This window comes from Montipora foliosa, chromosome 9, assembly GCF_036669935.1.
Source record: "Montipora foliosa isolate CH-2021 chromosome 9, ASM3666993v2, whole genome shotgun sequence".
Classification (NCBI taxonomy): domain Eukaryota; kingdom Metazoa; phylum Cnidaria; class Anthozoa; order Scleractinia; family Acroporidae; genus Montipora; species Montipora foliosa.
This window is the reverse complement of record NC_090877.1, coordinates 39172739-39192738: the sequence shown is the minus strand read 5'-3', so window position 1 is coordinate 39192738 and position 20000 is coordinate 39172739. Positions and strand designations below refer to the sequence as shown.

At 39.7% G+C, this 20000-nt stretch overlaps 2 protein-coding genes across 4 annotated transcripts in view; one reads left to right on the top strand and one right to left on the bottom strand.

The window, feature by feature from the left end:
- Positions 1–15905, bottom strand: part of LOC137969730 (transmembrane 7 superfamily member 3-like) — a 29062-nt gene extending 13157 nt beyond the window's left edge. Inside the window, exons 1-7 of one of the 2 annotated variants that reach the window (XM_068816080.1) lie at positions 15726–15905; positions 11536–11844; positions 6104–6224; positions 4345–4537; positions 3205–3370; positions 2190–2276; positions 823–903 (exon numbers count right to left, since the gene is read on the bottom strand). In XM_068816080.1, coding sequence (XP_068672181.1) covers positions 823–903; positions 2190–2276; positions 3205–3370; positions 4345–4537; positions 6104–6224; positions 11536–11844; positions 15726–15798 — 1030 coding nt within the window. In that variant the 5' untranslated portion in view covers positions 15799–15905. The remainder of the gene's footprint in view (positions 1–822; positions 904–2189; positions 2277–3204; positions 3371–4344; positions 4538–6103; positions 6225–11535; positions 11845–15725) is intronic. The other variant, XM_068816079.1, reaches the window with a different exon arrangement.
- Positions 10057–20000, top strand: part of LOC137969731 (forkhead box protein N3-like) — an 11031-nt gene continuing 1087 nt past the window's right edge. Inside the window, exons 1-3 of one of the 2 annotated variants that reach the window (XM_068816081.1) lie at positions 10057–10225; positions 18664–18941; positions 19427–20000. The exon at positions 19427–20000 is cut by the window's right edge and continues 787 nt beyond it. In XM_068816081.1, coding sequence (XP_068672182.1) covers positions 10207–10225; positions 18664–18941; positions 19427–20000 — 871 coding nt within the window. In that variant the 5' untranslated portion in view covers positions 10057–10206. Of the gene's footprint in view, positions 10226–16001; positions 16090–18663; positions 18942–19426 lie in introns of those variants that run through there. The other variant, XM_068816082.1, reaches the window with a different exon arrangement.

Below are 20000 nucleotides of genomic sequence, written 5' to 3'. Positions count from 1 at the left end.
AATTCTGAATCCTAGCAGTAAAGCGGGCCAAGATGTAGCTAAGTTACGAGGCCTAAGAATGCAAGCCAGGCTGCCGGTGACCCTGCTTTGATACAAACCTTTGTGCTTTTCTAATGTTAATGTGATTGTAGACTAATTACAATTTCAACAACATAATTTACATGATAAAAGCAGTGAGGTCTGTATCAGTACAAGGTCACCAGCAGCCTCGCAGCCATTCATAGGCTAGGTCACTGGGCAAACAACTGTTAAATGGCCACTGTCAACTGAACCAAGTTCGCCCAATAGTCATTGCGCACGAAAATAATTCAAATATCTGACATGTTTCCCGCGTGATTACTCTGAGTGCATTCAGTCAATCATATTACGTATTTGGACAAACCGTCATTTGAAAACAAAACCAAACGACTGCAATGACTTTTAGTCCATCTTTCAACAGTCTCCTATCGTTCGCCGATTATGCTTAGGATGTAGTGCTCCCTATTTTCAAGAAAAATTAGTTTTGAATAAGCCACTTCGGAAAATACCATACTACTCTTTGTTTGTCCCCCCAAAATTTTGCATAAGCACTGTTTCCAGTTTTCCCTGGGACTTACAATGGTCCCAAGAGAAAAAAAAAAAAAAAAAAACAATGCTTATGCAAAATTTGGGGGGACAAACAAAGAGTATTATGGAATTTTCCGAAGTGGCTAATATCAACCTTTGGCTTTTAACTCAAAGCACATGACCACGCTTCAAAGCTAAGCTGCTTTCAACGAAAACAGTTCAGATATTCATGAAGTAACCACAAGGCAGTCAATGAACAAAATTTCGTAATTTTACCTAAATGACTCATATCACTGTTCGAAGAAATAATAATGAACAGCACCACACCAAAATTCACCTGCCCACCTAAAAATAACGCTGAAAAAAATCCACACAAACAAGTAAAATGCAAACTATAAATAAATATAGCACAATATCTATGATTTCCGGCAGTCTTTTGCCCTCTGAGAGAAAGTTGCTTAAAACAAGATACTTGTGATAACTGCTCTGCTGCTCAGGGTCTTTAAAAGGCCTACCTTCAACCAGCAGGCTTTTCAACCGTTTGTTTTTGTATTGGAAAGTTCGCATTGTTTATCGTGACCATCTGATTGGATGAATTTCAGCTTTGGCGGGATTTTCATATATGAAAATTGTTCCACGGCGCGCAATGCCTGTAGGGTGAACGTAAGCCTATAGCAAAACTCAGGAGAAAGAGCTGCCTTTGTAATGACATCTGCAAATGGTTAGGCTCTCTAGTCTTCTCGGATAAGGACGAGAAACCGTAGACCCCGTGTCGCAGTCCTTCAATGTTCGTAACCCTGTGGGACATGAAAGAATCAACAAACTATTCGCAGAGTACGGCATGGAGCCCCAGTGTTGTGGTCTGTCCTCTGTGCTTGGCAGGGTAAATGCTTTGATATAGACCTTATTCATAAATGGCGGTCACATTTATAATTCTTTTGTCCACGTGCAAATTAGCCTACCAAGCCTCATTTTAGAGCAAGAATTCTTTTCAATTCACTCTATGGTATCGAGGCTTGGTAGGCTAATTTGCACTTCGACAAAAGAATTATAAATTGGCCGCCATTTATGAATACGGTCTATAGTGGCTACAGTAAACCAAGCTACTGTAAAATCCAAGAGTAAAGCCTAGTTTTCATGTCGGGAAAGTCCCAAACAATCGGGGATTTCGTAGTTTCACGACCGTCCCAGACTTTGCCGACACCTCGGAAAATTACCAGACGCTTGTCCCAATTCTCCGGATAGTGACTTTGGCGGGAAATGGAAAGTGCGCAAAATTGAAACTTGCAATTTAGAGGATTGGTAACGAGCTAAAACCATCGTCGACGTCTCCAACCGCACAAATTCGAGTTTTCATATATCGGGAGTGATCGCCGACGATCGCAAAAACTGGGGCAGGTTTTACCGATTCGCCCCCAACCATCCCAGATTATCGAGGATGTGTACGATTTATGGCTTTCACGATTCGTCGGCAAAATCTAGGACGGTCGGGAAACTGCGAAATCCCCGATCGTCTGGGATTTTCCTGACATATGAAAACTAGGCTTAAAAGAAAGTCATGACGAGGACGATGAAAATACATACATGCATGTAGAAAATGGCATTGCATTCTTTTAATTTCCAAAATAATCTTTTGTACTCACTAAATTGGAAGAGACGAAATCCAAAGAAGCAGAATATTGCACCTACAATACTTCCTATTACTGCAATTACAGCATCGATGACCACGACTAGGAAAATAGAAGTAAAAGTTGGTAAAGATAAATGATGTTGTTTTGTGTTTTGTGAAACTGCACAAATTTCACGCAGTCTTAATTTGCTGGCATTCCGATGCATATGGACAAGAAATGGCAAGTGTTGTCCACCAAGCCCAACAGATGCCCTTCGAAGATTAAACGACTCCCTCTCAGTCCCTGTTCACACGTATCCAGCTATTTATGAATCTGAAATTTTTTATCTGCGGATTAAACATTTTTCACGTCCACACGTAACGTATTAAAATCGAATTTGTCTGTCCACACGAATCCGGATTCGTTTTTGTATCCAGGACTCCTTAGTGACTATTGCCAACAGAGCATGCGCCATGAGGCGCGCGAGTTGGCCACAAGGGAAGCGATAGCATTTCGTTACAGCGGCAATGTTGAATACTTATATGGTTAAGACTGAATCTGAGTTTGTAACGTCATCGGATTTGAAAATATCCGGATTCGACAGTCCACACGATTCCAAATTCTTTGCGTATTCAGAAATTTCCACTCTGGAGAGCGGAATCAAAAAGTTGTGTGTAGACGGAAGTGTAGACGGAAGGCGAATACGCAAAGAAAACGTTGCGGATTAAAAAAATTTCTGTTCGGATACGTGTGAAAGGGGCCTCAAGGAGCTCTATCAATTTTTTTTTTTTCAAACTTTTATATGTAGTTAACAGGTGACAAAACAACAACCCATAAAAACAAAAAATGGGCACTACAATGTACTTAACTCACTTGTCTACATGTTGTCACTGCAATAAAATTTCTTGTCATGCTGAACGACATAGCAGAAGCGCTAAGAATGCAATACGAGTCAAGGGTATACATCTCTACTTTGCTATGAGATATTTTTCTAGGTAAGCAGTTTTCCCCTTGAAAATCATTTTTTTTATAGATCGTCACAACTTACATTTTTCTTCACATACATCGCAACCATAAGTCGCCACTGGCGAATATGCAGCTTCCTTGTTGTCATTTTGTGGGTCCTTCACTATCACATTATAAACAATACCCTGTCCAGATGGGTAGGTAAGAAACTTCAATACAGGAAGTGTTGGTGCTGTCAGAGTGCTGACCTGGAAATAAAAAAGACAACAACTTTGATCTAGTCGACAGTTAGTCTCCTTTGCAGCCGCTCGGGCCGACGTCACGCAACGCTCCTCGTCGAGGAGCGTTGCGTTACTTCGGCCCGATATATTAAAATTCAGTCCTAAACAAAAAGTATCATCTCGAGGCTCTGAGGTATAAACTCATACAGATCCCTATATTTATTCCCCAGAGCCTCGAGATGATGTCTTTTTATTGTAAAGGACTATTTGATTATTTGCAAACTGATGCAGTAATCATTTTCAAACATGACCATTGTTTACCAAGCTCAGTTTCAAGTTACACAATATTGATCAATTATAACAAATGAGATGTGGCTGTTATTCTAAATAATAAATTATGCTGAAATTGTAACATTTCCGTTCTGTCAGCGAATAGCTGTTAATAGCTGCTAAAGTTGTGTTAAAGGTCGCTTGCAACATGACTAAATACCACTTTGTTCAGAAAGGTTATCTCTTGAAACGATTAACTACGTAATTCATTTTTCCAACAATCGAATCAAATCTTGAGAGGATCATCAACACGAACGCTCGACAGCAAACCAAAACTTGTGAAAAAAAAAACAGAATTTCACAATTGGTCGCCAGCACCTGACTTGTTATTACAATGCTATTTCCATTGTTATTGTTGACTTTCTACATCCAGAGAAACTGATTAAAAACGATATTCAGAGAAGTTGGCCAACAGGTGTCTTGTACTTTTTGTTCTGTTTGATGTTCTTAACATAAAAATGAAGTTTTTGCATTAAACTAAACACCATTTGAAATTCACTCCACAATTTTCCATCTGGCAGCTGAAAAGTTTTATTTAGTTGCTAGTTGGCACCCATAATATAAAAGTTAATTTCCGACTTTGCTACAAGGATGAGAACTTGAATTATACTTTTACAAAGACGTTACATTATTGTAAGTCCTGTTAATATTATTTTGCTTGGTACACTTACTTCCTGACCATGATTTTTAATTCTAGCAGGATATGCCATTTTTTCAACTCCTTCAAAGAGGGACTCCTCAGATAGATCTCCCTCAGGCAGAAACATCACGTAAATATGATATTCAAGACGATAATGCTCAGGCTTTTTACCAGTTATTGTATTCCCGTCGCATGGGGGAGCAGTGTCACCTTTTCCTCCAGATCTTTAAAATAAACATTTGCAACATTAAAGGCATAACTCAGTTTTTGCGGTGTCTAGAACTTGCAGACTGCAGACTAACTCTAAATCACAGTTATCGAAAGGTAATTGTTTCAAACTGAGTGCTTAGACTTAAATACTCTTTATCAGTGCTATTTGAACTGGGTGCTTAGACTTAAATATTGTTCATCAGCACCATCGCTTTCAGCGGAGCTTGTTAATGGCAAATTCTTCCCGTTCTTAGCTTTTAGTTCTCGGTGTGCAACCTTGCTTTTAATATATTTTTAGATTTAAATTTTAGATTTAAATTCTAGATTTAAATTTTAAATAATTTTAGAATCTTTGTTCACTTGTAAATAGCCGTAATTCAGCCCTTGGCTGCAATGGTTTTATTTAATAAAGCTATCTATCTAAGCTATCTATCATTTGTAGGTAGTCTGCAGACTGCGGTCTGTTGTCACACTACCAGCTTTTTGCATAAAATAAATAATGTGGTTACCCGTACTTTTACTGTTTCCCTCCATATTGTTTACTTCGCGTTACGCCTTGATAGTTCCCCCTATAACAACCTTGATTGACAAGCTTGCACTTGACCCAAAAAAATATCCTCTCATTGACTGTTGCATGAAACTCCAAGAATTTTTTTCAGGGCCTCTGGTTTGTACATTTCAATAGTTTCATAAAATTATAACCTTTTTGAGAAGCCCAAGACTTCTGGACTTTGAGCAAATTATTTGTACTTTGTTGGGTGCTTTTGTTCTTAGCATTTTCCTTCGAACGTTGTTAATTTCTCCCAAAGTAAGCTGTCCGCCATTTTGTTTTGTTGTGCTTTTGCAACTTTCCAGTCAATTTAATTTCAACTTTGTGCATTCAATTTCCTCTTTCTGCATTGTTTGGGAGAGATTAAATTTCAGCATATGCATTGGCTTCGTTTTGGCTTCCATCAATCAAATTTCCGAACACAACTGGGAAGATTGACTCTGCCTCTGGAAAGTGAATGAACCTTATCAGAGTTGAGCCTGCAGGCACATTTTCTTTTGTTTAAAACTACATGTAAAAGAGGCTTAAAGGTAAATTCAATACAAAATGACCCCTTCGCCTCGTTTATGTGGCAAAACCGCTGATAACTCCAATAAGGGCTATTTGAGTTTTTCCTTAGTTTACAGCTCGAACACCATTATAATATCTTTTCAGAGGTTCTTCAGTAAAAAGTATTGTACAGATCCCGGCATCACTTCCCATCGGCATCAAGTTTGAATGTTCGAAGGTACCATTGAAACTGTTCAAAGAAGCTGATTGGTACGTTAGGTTACGTCAAAGATCAATAATATTGATTTCAGCATTCGTGGGTTCCAGTCAACTCTCTGGCATCGGAAGATTGCTTGATGGAAGCCAAAACGCAGTTTGGACGTTGGCACTTGAAGATGAATTCCGCAGAATTATGAAAATTGCAGCAATGGCTAAGTAGCTCCTATGAGTCTACTACTACCCCTGATTTACCACGGTTACCATACATGTACAACATCTCTTTCAGTATATGTTGCCCTTTTAAAGACGTTTGCACACATACCTTCCATAGTACACATTGGCAAATGCAAAAGTTATGTTGGTTTCAAGAGAGTTGGAAGAAATTGCAATGTTTGGATCGAATTCCATGCTACAGGTCAGACAACAAGCACCAGGAAATGGAGCTGAAAATGACAGAAAACAAACAAGACAATAAAAATGTTTGGTGACTTCCTGAGAGACAGATCATCAACTTTAGCAGTTCCAAAATGTAGGCCCATTTACCAGTTCCCAGATAGCTTGATGGCTCAGTGGCAGAGCTGCGTGCAGTGCAACAGTTATTTACGTCACATCAAGGGTTTGTGTCCCATTGCGGCTTGGATTGATTTTAGTCTTCTTTGAACTAGTTTCTACGCAGCCGTTATTTGTGTGGTCATACAACGCTCCTCTCCACACAAACAACGGCTGCTTTCTTTCGAACTACATTCCTTTCCCTTTGTTTGGACTGCGTGGCGTATGCACGTGATAATGAGGGGTTGCACCAATCGCGGCTCGCCTTTTGATTTGAAAATTGACGGTCTGTTATTTTCGCGCGTATCCTCAGATATTTCACCACCGGCGGGTCTAAAACACAGGTCACATTCCACAGGTCACTCATTGCAGGTCATTGTTTTACCTTTTTAAAAGTGACCCAAAACCCTCAATTTGGCTAACCCTAGGCCTAATTGGGGTTTTTAGGCCTAGGGTTAGCCAAATTGAGGGTTTTGGGTCACTTTTAAAGAGGTAAAACAATGACCTGCAACGAGTGACCTGTGGAATGTGACCTGTGTTTTAGACCCGCCCATGTAAAACTCCAAAGAAACTGATAGACGGTCGCTCAAGGTGCTTCACTTGTCTTCAGTAGCCTCTGCAAATGACAAAATAGAAATTTTTTGGAGACGTTCTGTAGATCTTGTTGAAATTATTAGATCTGCGATCGGTGTGGATGAGCGTATTGACTGCTCGAAGAGGAGCGACCTGTTTTTGTGGAGTTACATGCTACCAGCGATTAGTGAGGTTTCAACGTGCATCATGTAAGCTGGAAAATATGAAGAAAGAAATAGAAGAGGACTTCAATGCCAGAGAAAATCTAAAGGAAAAGCGACTACGGCGATTGAACGAGAGAACAGAACAGTTATGAAGCTGAGATTGGCGAAAATCAAGCAGAGGGGAAACAACAACAACGATGTCGATTTCATCGCAAACGAGTGGAATACTGAATGGCTTGATAAATCAGGGATTTTCCAACTCCGTTGTTAGACTAAAAAATACAGTTTTCTTTTTCAAAACTACGCTTTTGATTGAAAGCGCCTGATGCCTATGTAACTGTAACCTGCGATCAGGTGTACTTTTCTTTAGACTGGGCGCAAAGGTACCTTTTCCGCCCAATCTAAAGAAAAAGTACCCCTGATCGCAGGTTATTTTAACTGTGAAATTTAAACTTTGAAACTCCAAGATGGTGGTGTCGCCGACAGAAGTGAAGTTAAGACGTGCGCTCTGATTGGCTTATTCGCTTTAGCGTGAAGGGTTTCAGGATATGAGAACCAAGCTCTGATTGGTCAGGTAAAGGAAAGGAATGTAGTTCGAAACAGAGCAGCCGTTGTTTGTGTGTGAGGAGCGTTGCGTGACCACACAAATGACGGCTGCGTAGAAGACTATATTTGAACCTGCTTAAATTGCTTCTGATCATCAACTGTCACTTAGTATCTTCAGTTTAAATGAATGCCTTTCAAAAGTATCTTCTACCAAAACTATTAAGTGTTTTTACTAACAATCTACTAGTAGTAGATCTCATTAAGTGCCAACGTGACAGTCAACACGATACATACATAGTTTGCAGATTTGTATCAGAGTGCCATTTTTTGGAACCCAATAATAGTTGAGTCCTGTATCATGGATTGAGACAAGATGGAGACAATTACGCAGCTCCCCGTATTGTGAGAAGAAAGCGGCTCCTTTGTTCAGTCATGCGATTTTTTAAAGTACTTTTACGTGCTATTTCATCAACGATTTCGAGACGATTTGACTAAAAACGTACTGTGAATTATGAAACTAGCAAGGAGGTTTTCCTGTAATCATAGTCATATCATATCATTTCATCAACCATTCTGCACCAAGAAATAGCCAGCAATTCACACTGAAATCGTCGCTAGTTTTCAACTAAATCCTCTTGAATGGTTTCATGGTCAGCTTTGGTGCAGTTTTGCATTTAACGGCCTTACTACCCATCGAATTCTGTACGAGTTATGTTCCTAAATTTCGTATTTTACGAGCACACGGATTGCTTTCAGGTTCTGAAAATTGGCTGTTGTCTTCGACAACTTCCATTCCAACCGCTCTGCAAATATAAATGCTACACGGCCAACGTTTGCAAAAACGTAATCCTTACTTGTACTTGTACATGTTAATTGCCGTGACTTTAACTTCTTCAGTTCCCACGGCATGCTCCCGTCTAACGTTGTAGCTCAGTCGATAGAGCAGCGGTGATTTAACCCGAAGGTCGTGGGTTCAATTCCCACCCCGATCAGAGTATTTCTCTGTCCTTGTGTGGGCCCATTTCCATTAGTAGGGCTAACGCTCACATGGTTCATATGGGGTAGAAACATAGCACTTCACACTACACTCAGATCAGTTAAATTTGACGAATACAGTTTATTTCCTTGATCCTGAAACATATGGATTCCGATACAGTATGGTGTCCTTGGTCAGCGAATTTTCCGAACATGATGTTATATTCCCTCGTTAACTAAAGTATCACCAAAAACAAATCTGTCCAATAATTTCTTGATTATTCTTCTTTCACATGACGAAATTTAGGCTTTCCTACTATTGTGATTGTATGGAATTCAAGTTTGATGACAGGTGTGTTAATTTGTCTTTCTAGAAAGTCTCTACTATTGTGGCTCCGTAACTTACATGGTCACGTTTACTTGGCTTGTGTAAAGACAAAACGCAACGGAAACACGTGTCTTTTTGCAGAACAGATTTACAGATAAACTAATTTCTGCGGTTGGGAACGAATTTGCTGCAGAGTTTTAAACTTTTGTTTTATCGGCTTTTTAAAAATATCAACAATTTTCGCATAGGGGTAATATTATCGCAAGAAACGAAAAAGCTATCTTCATGGGAAATTTCACTTCGAGGCGTTTTGATTCAGGTAAGATATTTAAGAATATCCTTTTTTTCTCGCGGACCACGGATACCATACTGTAGTTCTCGGGCATTTTATTAATTCATCCTGCGTAAATATACAGTATCTTTTGCAAGCGAACAAAAAGCTTAAATAAGTTCAGCCCAAACTTTTCGTCAACAACAAGCGCTGCCAAAGTTTTGTTCAATAACGAATCTTTTGCCGTTCGTGGGCGAACGGGTTTTTCAAAAATAGGGGGTCTTCTTCGCGGCAAGCGTTCCCTCAAACACCTTGCCCCAACTTTCGCGTGGCAAGTTTGCGGAAAATCGTTTCGAAGCTCTTCTGTCGAACGGGAACGCTTGCAACGCAGGCTACCGCGCCTCTTCAGCTACTACGTTTTGTTTTCCCATTTCAGACCACGTGATGTTACTTTAGAGAACAGTTTCTTTGAAATGTCGTCTTACGCACGTAGAATTTCCTCGAGAACATCACATGGTCTGCAATGGGAAAACGTGCAAGCTAAAGATGGAGATTTGTGTTTGATTCTTTTCGTAAAGGAAGACTTCATTGTTCAACGACAACAAGGTGATACCAAGAACATCTGGTTATTTCTCAACTATGTAAACACAGCTATCGAGAGCTTTGAACCCCGTCTTTTACATTTAAGCACCTTTCACCTTTAAATGTGTTACAAGTATACCTTATTGGTTTTGAATATAACCAACAGAATGATGAAATAATGCTAAACAAACTAAAAGCGCAATAGTTTGCTTTAGGTGAACAAAGTTGTCACTGTCCACGGCAATCTCACAGCGTGTTCCTTTGCTAATACGAGTGGACCTGTGAACTTGGTGGAATGACAAGCAAACGTCTCTTCGTATTCATTTTTAACACACATAGCACAGTCCAATGAACAATGGCTTTGTAACACATGCTGACAGCAACGAGTATTAATCCTGTCGGAACGATCGAAGAAAAGTCGAATATCTCAACGCAATATGTTGCGGCATTACTTCGGTAAGTGAAACATCGCAAAATTGATATTGATCATTGCCATATCGATTTGGATTTAACTGAATGAGTGACATGTGATATTGGTTGTTGACTTATCGACTACTCTAGTTTACATTTGAGGGAGTGATATTTTTGCATATTCTGACCCCTAACGTTAGGATACGCTTTATCCATGACTAAAAATGGTCATAGTACAAAATAGATACCGGAAATGGAAAGAGCGTGATGAAATTTACGTTTACGTTTTATAAAATGTCAGTGGCCTCAAAATTGATATTCTTACTGGGTAATTTCATCATGCACTTTCCATTTCTGGCATTTCCATTTCTTCCATTTTTTATGATTGACAAGGTCGTATGACACGTTCATGCAAAGGGCCTATTTGTTGCTGCTTGAGGCTAAATGAAATTTCCCCAATATTGTCATAGGTAGATGTAGAGACCTCAAAACTCAAATCGTAACTGTCCGCACACTACCACAGGTGGTATTTCCAGACAACTAATGACACAGATTATTTTCATCACACCCAATGGTTATTGCCAATCGCCCCCAAAAAAACATGAAAGTTGACAACAACTGCCTCGAAAATTGTTAAATGAAAATGGCCAAACCCGGAGTTCTTTTGCCTGTTGAAGATCAGCTTATTATAATATTACTTAAGATCAGGTCAGGGTGGCCAATAACTTGATAAACTATTAAAAGCACTCATTTTTCCTAGTCTCTAAAAATACACACACCTGATGGATCACAGTAATGTAACAGTTATAAGAAAGACTACAGACATTGAGACTGCAATGATTTCTGGACATAAATTATTATAATAAAACTGGCATAAAAAGTGACCAGATGCATCACAAATTTGGAAGGTTGTGTATTGCAAATCTTACCTTTAGGATGTGAAAAAGTTTTTGAGTGCACACAGGTTTTCATTTCCGAACCCCAGTACTTATGATTTTCTTCACACATGAAAAGTCTTTTTTTCTCAAATCAGGTTATGCGTAAATTTGACCATTGTTAGTCAACTGAGAAAAACATACATACATGTATAACTAAAGTAATGTTAACTTAAGCCTTTCCGAGAAAAAAACAATTTATGTTGTACTTATTTCGCTTGGGATGCGAAAAACGTATGACACCAAGTTGATTTACATGTACAGCTGTATGACGTGAATTGTATGCATTGGTGATGTAAATTTGGTGGAATTCAAATATATTTTGCTACATCACTATGTTTGAAGCAAATTTGTTCACTTACGGTACAAGAATCCAGAAACTCTTGCTAAAAATAAACTTTAAGTTCTTCTTGGACTCACCTCCATCTTCGTATGGCACAGCGATGACATCTGTTTCATAACTACTTTGATTATTATTTGATCTCAAGTAGAAATGACAGCCTATATCTGGAATAGGTAGAGGATAGAGTACTGCAACATCCAATCCTATTACAAAGGATCCATATTCATATCTTACACTTGTAGACAATGTTACATTGTTTTTCTGCGAATGTGCTTGAAATATAGCAAATCTCCATGTTCTCTGAGCTTTCTGGAAAGTCAAATCCAAGGTAACAGAGGGTTGAAGTGTCATCTTTTCACCTCTGTTTGGACCAACCACAAAGTTATCTGACATATTGTAAAGAGAAACAACATAAAATCGTCAGATAATGAAGAGTAACGAAGAAAACAATGAGATCGATTATATAACCAATGTAACACATAGACATTTTCTTCCTGACAACTAGAAGCAAACTGCGTGAATTCCTCCTACAGAATATTTCACACTATAGCATTGATCAGGAAAATCTTACCCTTTCAGCCCCGATAGTGCCAAATGGCACTTATAGATTTTACTCTGTCTAACGCCAGACGATTTTACTCGTCAATGGGGAACCCCTCGGGGCTTAAAGGGTTAAGCTAACAGCGTGAAAAAACTATGTCCCCGTTTAACCCTTTCAGCCCCGATAGTGCCAAATGGCACTTATAGATTTTACTCTGTCTAACGCCAGACGATTTTACTCGTCAATGGGGAACCCCTCGGGGCTTAAAGGGTTAAGCGGCATTCACATTCTACAGAAAGGCATTACACCAGCTAGGCTACGCAAGTCCGGCAGTCCGGCAGGTTATTTTTAAGCACACAGGTCACTTCTCACATCCCATAGGAAGACAGCAGCATAGTCTGGTGGCATTACACACTGTACTGTAAGCCTCCGCTCTGGTTCTGGGCATGTTTTACTTTAGGTTATTTTTGTCCAAAAACAAAATGGGATTGTGTGGTTCCAGAAAATATCCATACCCCACCATGGAGGGAATTGGAAATTCCGAGGGGGTGGGGGTTCAGAGGTCAAGGAAATTCCAGAAGGGAAGTGGGTCGGACGAAAAAATCACTTTCCAAGGGGTTAAATTTCGAACTCATTATGAAATTGCTACTTACCGATCTGGTAGATCATTTTTGAAAAAACATATAAGTTTAACTAAGTATGATTATTTTTTCATCTAAATCTGGTTTTCACTCTTCCAAAAGCATTATGTACGCGAATTGAAAGGAATTGGGCCCCTGTAAGGCCAATCTCGTACCCAGAGTCCTCGGGCTTCTTGACCAGCGGGTGAGCGCCCGGAGAGACTCTGGGATAATCGATTTGAACTATATTTTTGATTGGCCGATTGCGTAGCAAGGCAGTCCGACAGGAAGTCGGTAAAGTAATTCGGAAGCCCCAGAATTTGGAGGGACATTCAAAATCTAAAACTAGTTTCAGTGCTGTTTGATTTTTTCTACCTCAGAAATATATAAATCACAAAAATAACATAACGACGAGGTTTGAACTATGTCTTATACCGCACGGGAATTTTCTCACGCTGGTAAAAAGTGATTACTGTTGCTGTTGCAAAAGTACCGTGGGAGACATTACATCAGTCTCTTTGAGGCGAAATCCGTGGAATAAGGTCTTGTCGAAGCCATTCAGAATTACGGAAACATCAAATTGTAGAAGAAGAGGACATTTGTGTCGTTTCCACAAAAAAACTTGTCGATCGTGTTGCTTGCACGATGGCATTCTCATTGCATTCTGAACGATGGAATGTACGCTGAAACACCAAAAATACAGTCACCGACAGTGTCAGAGGTTTCATCTTCACTTGCTCTTACAGCAAGCCAATGATCATTTCTCCAGTTTCTTTGTGTGTAAGGCTAAAATTCTTGTTTCTCGAACACTTTCAACCCGCCATTTCTACTGTTAACGGTTTTCTCTTTTCTGCTTCCGTTTAAACTCAAATATACGTCACAAGACCGGAACCCACGTTTTCTGGGAAAATGGAGTCGATTATCCCAGAGTCTCTCCGGGCGTTCACCCGCTGGCCAAAAAGCCCGAGGACTCTGGGTACGAGATTGCTGTAAGGCCAACAAAAACTTGATTTGTCGCGTATGTAATATTGACCAGCTGTACTCGTTACCAGTCTCCATAGAGACATGGCCGCATGACAGGTGTGGTTACTAGCTACGTTTCATCTCTGTGTCGTGTCAGCTGATTAAAAAACAGTACAACAGTGAAAGTTTTGCTTCAAGAAGCAGAAGGTATAAGATGTAACGATTTCAGAATCTAGAGTTTTTATTCTCCTTTTTGTTTCCACTTAACCCATTGACTCCCAGGGGTTCCCTATTGACGAGTAAAATCGTGTGTTGTTAGACAGAGTAAAATACTAAGTCTGGCCGGTTTGGACGTCAAAGGGTTAATTTTGTAATTGAAAGTTTGATTCACGCTGAAATGGCTTTAATTCCTCCAACATTATAGCAGTGGAGATGGCTACTCGCAGTTTGGAAAAAAAATTGATCATTAAGCTTGCACATCAAGATAAACTGACAGATACAAAGTTGTATCTTTCATTTTAGGGATAAGCAATTTTGTGTAGTTTGCTTTGTAGGTAGTTTACTGTGTTCCAATTCGAGACCGCTCAGTAAAAATAAAATAAAACCATTGCGGAATGGAAAACAGCGTCGTTCTTTACTTCGATAATATTTTTTTGTGAAAATAGACTTTTCCAGAGGGGTTGGGGGGTCTTTCTTACTTTGTGGAAATTCCGGAGGGGTGGAGGGTCATCAGTTCCTTTGAAATATGGAAAATCCAGGGAGGCAGGGGGTTTTAAGTGAAATTCCCTCCGTGGTGGGGTATGGATATTTTCTGGAACCACACATTCATCATATACATGCACCACACTCTCAATGTATAAGTTAAAACCAGATGCATTCACATAAATGGAACGGAAGAGAAGAAACATAATTTAAGTGTCTAGTCGTTCTCCCGTTGGAACACTAATTGGGGACACTGTAAACTGAAATAATTTAACAATTAATGCAAATAAAGTCAAATGTTGGTTTTTGAGGAGAGGGGAAACCGGAGTACCCTGAAAAAACCTCTCCGGGACTACTCCATACAACCACAGGAACAAAAGACCCTTGTTACGACAGCCAGTGAGACTCTGGTTGGCACATTAATGACAATACTGTAAGTGATATCAACGATATCTTCGCTATATGATCTGTCATGTAATCATAAACTCCAAAAAGCACATGGAAACGAAAACTTTGGTGCCCATTGTTGACTTTGTGTACCCCAAAAATACACTTGTAGCTAAATACAGGAATTGCACCGAGCAGCAGTCTGGGTAAAAACATTGGTTTGGTGTTGGGACTCTCATTCTCACACGTTCAAATTTGTAATATCTGTACAAGTGAATGACTGGAACTAAGGTCGGTGCAATTCCTGTATTTAGCCGCAAATAAAAATACTGATCCCATGGCAGTCAATTCACATGCATGCATTGCTCAGATGTTTAGTTATGTCATGGTCAAAATATAAAGATGAAGGGGAATGCTAAGGTACATTGAGCAAGGCTGCTGCCTAAGAAAATTTTAAAGGGGCCCTCAGAGCTAAACGCTGAGAACTTAGGAGCCCAACATATGAAGTTAAAGGTGTTGCTGTGAAAAATTAAGGCGCCCAGAGCTATTCTTTGGGAGCCCCAGGCTACCGGGCTCCTGTTAGGCAACAGCCTTGTTGAGTATGCAATTATAAGGTTAATGGTATCACGCGTGAGAAGGATAACAAATCCTCGATTTTTGTCACCTTTTTTTGTAAGTTCTGATGGAAAGATTTAATGCCATCAAAAAAGCCGTTTTATAGCCTAACACGCAATAAAATTTAATAAGAGATTTCGCCATTTTGTCTGTACTACAAGAAAATAAGATCTGACTCACTACTAACTTAATTACATAAACAGCTGGGCTAAGCTATGTGCGCTGCCTACAACAAGAGTGCACAAATAAAACCTGAGCTGAAGGCAGACAAGATATCGTCCCCGAAATGAGTTCTACAGGCTCTAAGGATAAAAGACTATGGCAAAAAGTAAAATTTGATCCACGAAATCGCACGTAAAATAGCATGCATTTGCATATCATGACGCAATTATATTACACTTCCTCGAAACACCCATCAAACTCATAGAAAGACACATACCAGCAGCATTTTGCTCGATGATCCACAACGCTTGCAACAAAAACACCGCAAGAGCCTTTCTTTCTTGTAGCATTAAGGAATCCTTTCAGTTTAAGGCCACGCAGTTTAAGGCCACACAATCATATGCATATCACAAGAATGCCATGACCTCCATCTTCCATTTTGTTTTCATTCTAATGCACCGATGCACTCTGGGGGAAAACCAACAAGACCCGTGGACGCTCATTTTCCTGCTCTCTGATTGGCTTCCAACGGGAGGGACAAATTTTCAAACTGTTCATCATCGGGAGCACGTTGGTTCGAACAATTCATCACTTTGTTGAAAGTTACCATTACGAATGCGCAACAATGTCCTCAAAAAAACGTGAGTAATTTCGCCTAACTAATCGGTCAGTTCTTTGTTAATGCAGAAATCACAGAGATGCGGGTAACTCGAATGTTCGCTCAATTCACTCTGTCCGACGCGAACCACGCGAAACCCACTTTCGTTCACTTCGGCACTGCGGCTCGCGTCGCAAACGTATAAATGCTTCTTTGTGGACGGATATTCTTCAATCGCTCCTTTTTAAATGTGTTTCTCATACGTTAAGTACCTGTAACACTTCGGAGGGATTGCAGAATACCCGTCCCAACGTCAGACCTGACTAATTCTTTCGAGTGTTTTTGACTTACAAGTAAGCTTGTGCAATTTTATGTTATTCCATCGACCGGTCTTACAACTCGACATAGCTTCAAACGGATCTTTCTAACATAACTTAAGCGTTTAGCCATGTGGGGTTAAGATAATGTTTTGATTACTTATTGCATGAAAAAATTCAAGTATTATTTAAAGAGCCTTTGTGACTGTCCAGTTAAATTAAACGAACAGCCATTAATTGGCGACTATTAGATACATGTATTTATGATCAGCTGTTGAGTTATTTGTGATCCAAGCTTGAAAAACATGCGCTGACGCTCTTGACTTAGACTTGAATAATCAGGCAACATTTTAATATTAAAATATTACTGTTATTATATATAATTATAATAATTGTTATTATTATTTTATTATCAATTAAGATCATTATTTATTATGTGTATTATTATAAATTATGGCAAGCAATAACGCTTTGCACTAATGACGTCATGAAATTATAGACCCCTAAGTGACTCAGACAAACAAAGTTCAGTCTGTATGAGTCACAAGGGAAATGAGGCATAATATTTGCTTCATTCTCCTTGGGTTTAATCGACGTCGACCATGATCTTGGCACTGCGAGAGAGAACCAGAACAATACACAATTGAGCAGCTAGAACGGTCTTTAAAGTGACATTTTTAAACGAGTGATGGGCTGTAATAGGTCGTGTAGACAGTGGAAGTGACCATGTGCTTCATCCTAGCATCGATAATGGCCATTGGTCCGCAGCGAAAATACAAAAAAAGGTTTGATGTTGGAAGGAAATAGTACCATAGTGCAAGTTCTGTTCCCTATTCTACTCCGTTGACGGGCATGTTGGAGAAGTGTTGATGGGCCTACGCTACTCCTGCTGTTTGCAAATGGTTGTCTGTTTTGCTCTGACTAACATACATGTATCTTTCATGGATTTTCTTTGCGATATACTACTGGGGGCGTATTAAATAGATCTCGTAGATGTGGGTAATTTTGTATCAGGTGCCATTTCCTCGTGAGCGGAGTGGTATTTTGTGACAAAATTCAGAATTGTGTTACATGAGGTTAAACGAAGTTTAACCAAGTAAACAACTAGGAGTAACTGCAGCCTATTGGTCAGTGGTTTTAGTATACTTGCGCACGCGTGGAATACCTCGTGCTTCGGGCTGTATCGCTTATTTATCAGTGTGGCGGGAAGTAGGAGCATTGTGTGTGGAGCATTTACCTGGGTTTTTGTTCCCTCCCTCCCCACCCTCTGCTTTCTACTGTGTATCAGTATGACAGGTGCCTGTTCTTCTCGGGGGCATGGGGGCTCATGGCTGGGTTGTCAGGTTTGCCAGCCATTGGTGCAGTCTCCATCTTGGAGCTGGCTGCCAATAGTGGAAGCTCCAGGATGTTTCGGGCACCCAATCTCCAAAGAGCGACAATGTTGTTTAATGTATGTTTTCATCTCCCAGTGCATGACCTCTTTTTGTTCGAGAATTTCAGTTCAGAGAGATGCCTTTCAACACTGCTCTCTGGGTATCCTCTATTTTTTAGGTATACTTCAAGGTATCCTTTTTTTTTTTTTTTTTTTTTTTTCAAAACTAGAATGGGAAAAATTTGTTATTGAAAGCGGTAATGCTTTCCCTTTTATAAACCATCTTGTTACTCCTAGGGGACATCAGGAAATTCTGCTGTGGGATCTTTTGTAGGGCACAAAATGATGTGTTTTTCACAGTTAAGAATTTCCGGGTTCAATCGATTGGCCAAGGCTTACATTTCTCGATGTTTTAGGATGGTTTTGGCAGCGGTATGAAGATTTTTTCTCCTAACTCCTGCAACTCTTTGAGAGATTTCGGCAATTTATGGTCCTTTATGTGGATACTGTGAGTCTGATTTACATCAACAGGGTTTAGTACTTACCATTCTACCTCCTTTTTAGAAACCAACTCCCCACAGATTTATCAAGTTTTCTTCTTTTTTTCCTTCACTATCTCTTACCTCACTCATACATTTCCTTTCAGTAGATCGAAATGTTTGTCTGAGTCTACGCGGGGGGCTCATGTGACAAAGTCTATTTTTAGTAATAGTGCAAAGCGCTATTGTCAAGCTAAATGGAGCACTCTGATTGGCTGGTTTTTGGTTGGGATTCCTGTGATTTCGTTGGAAACTCAAATTATTCAAATGTTACTCAGATAAAGATGTTGCAGCTGGACTGTAGCTTAATCATATGTACTTATTGTTCTCTACACAACTTAATAATTTGGTACTTCTCATTGCACTCTCATCTAGTTTTTTTTTTTCAGGAAATTCCAGTTGTTCTCTCAATGACAGTCTCACCAACATGCAGTGGTTGTGCAGTCTGGATTCAAACCCATTACAGGACACTGAGAAATGGGAAGATGCTCCTTATGATCAGGAGGCAGTGCACATGAATCCATACCCTAAACCACCATTTTCCTATGCTACGCTGATACTTCGTGCAATCAACAGCACATTTGAGAAACGTATGACTCTTCAAGACATATACAGGTGGATTGAGGATAACTTCCCCTATTACAAGCATTGCAAAAAAGCTTGGAAGGTGAGGTTCTTTCCTAGGGTATTAGTGTTCAAAGATTGACGGCAAGATTTTTGCAGACTCTTGGTTTCAAAATTTACAGCATTTATTTAAAACTGTCACACAAAATGTTTTTAAAGGAATGAAATACGTAAATGTGTGTATTTGCGGGTTCTACTGTAGATGTGAGGGAGAAGTCATCCTCTCACTTAGCTGGACGACTTACATGTAAGCAGTATTATCTCCAATTATAGACACCTGAAAAATTCAGGTGGCAACCAACTGAGCTATGAAGCCAAGTAGTTGGGAGCAGAATTTGTTGGACTCATGTGTTGCTGTGAAAGGACTTGATGCATGTATTTGAAGGGCGGGTTATAGAGGCACATGGTTTGAATTCCCTTGGAGCCACCTTAATTTCTCAGGTGTCTACAATTAGAGGTAATTGCTTAAATTGTCCTGCAAAGTGTGAGGATCATTTCTCCCTTTCAAAAATGTTTTTCTTTTTGCAGAACTCTATTCGTCACAACCTGTCCCTTCACAGCTTTTTTCTAAAAGCTAAGAGGCCGCCAAATCTTCCTGGCAAAGGCAGTTTCTGGTCTATATCCCCTGAGGGTAAAGAAAATATATTGAAAGAAATTATGAGGGACCAACAGCATAATTACCAACAGAAGTGTTCTTTTGATTCTTCTACTGCTAAAGGATTTCGGCGAATTTTGCCTAAGCCACCTAATGGTACAGTTTTTGCCAACCCTTTTCCCACCAATGCAGCTACAGGTAGTTTGCAACTTATGACAGATGGAAGCATTAATAAATTACCCCACAGCATACCAGTTGTGGTTTTACCACCAAATGTCTATACCAACATTGCTAACAAAATAGCGGCTCAAGCTGCTGCAGGAAATATGGATGCAGTGGGTGTGAATCCGATGTTTTTTCCTGTAGCAACAGATTCATCAGCTGTTGAGAGACCCACTGCAGACCAACACGGATACACAGGAAAACTTGAACAAACAACCTGCGGTGGTCTCTCAGCAAGCCCTACAGAGGAAGGGCATTGCTCAGAGAATACAGTATCTCAGGACA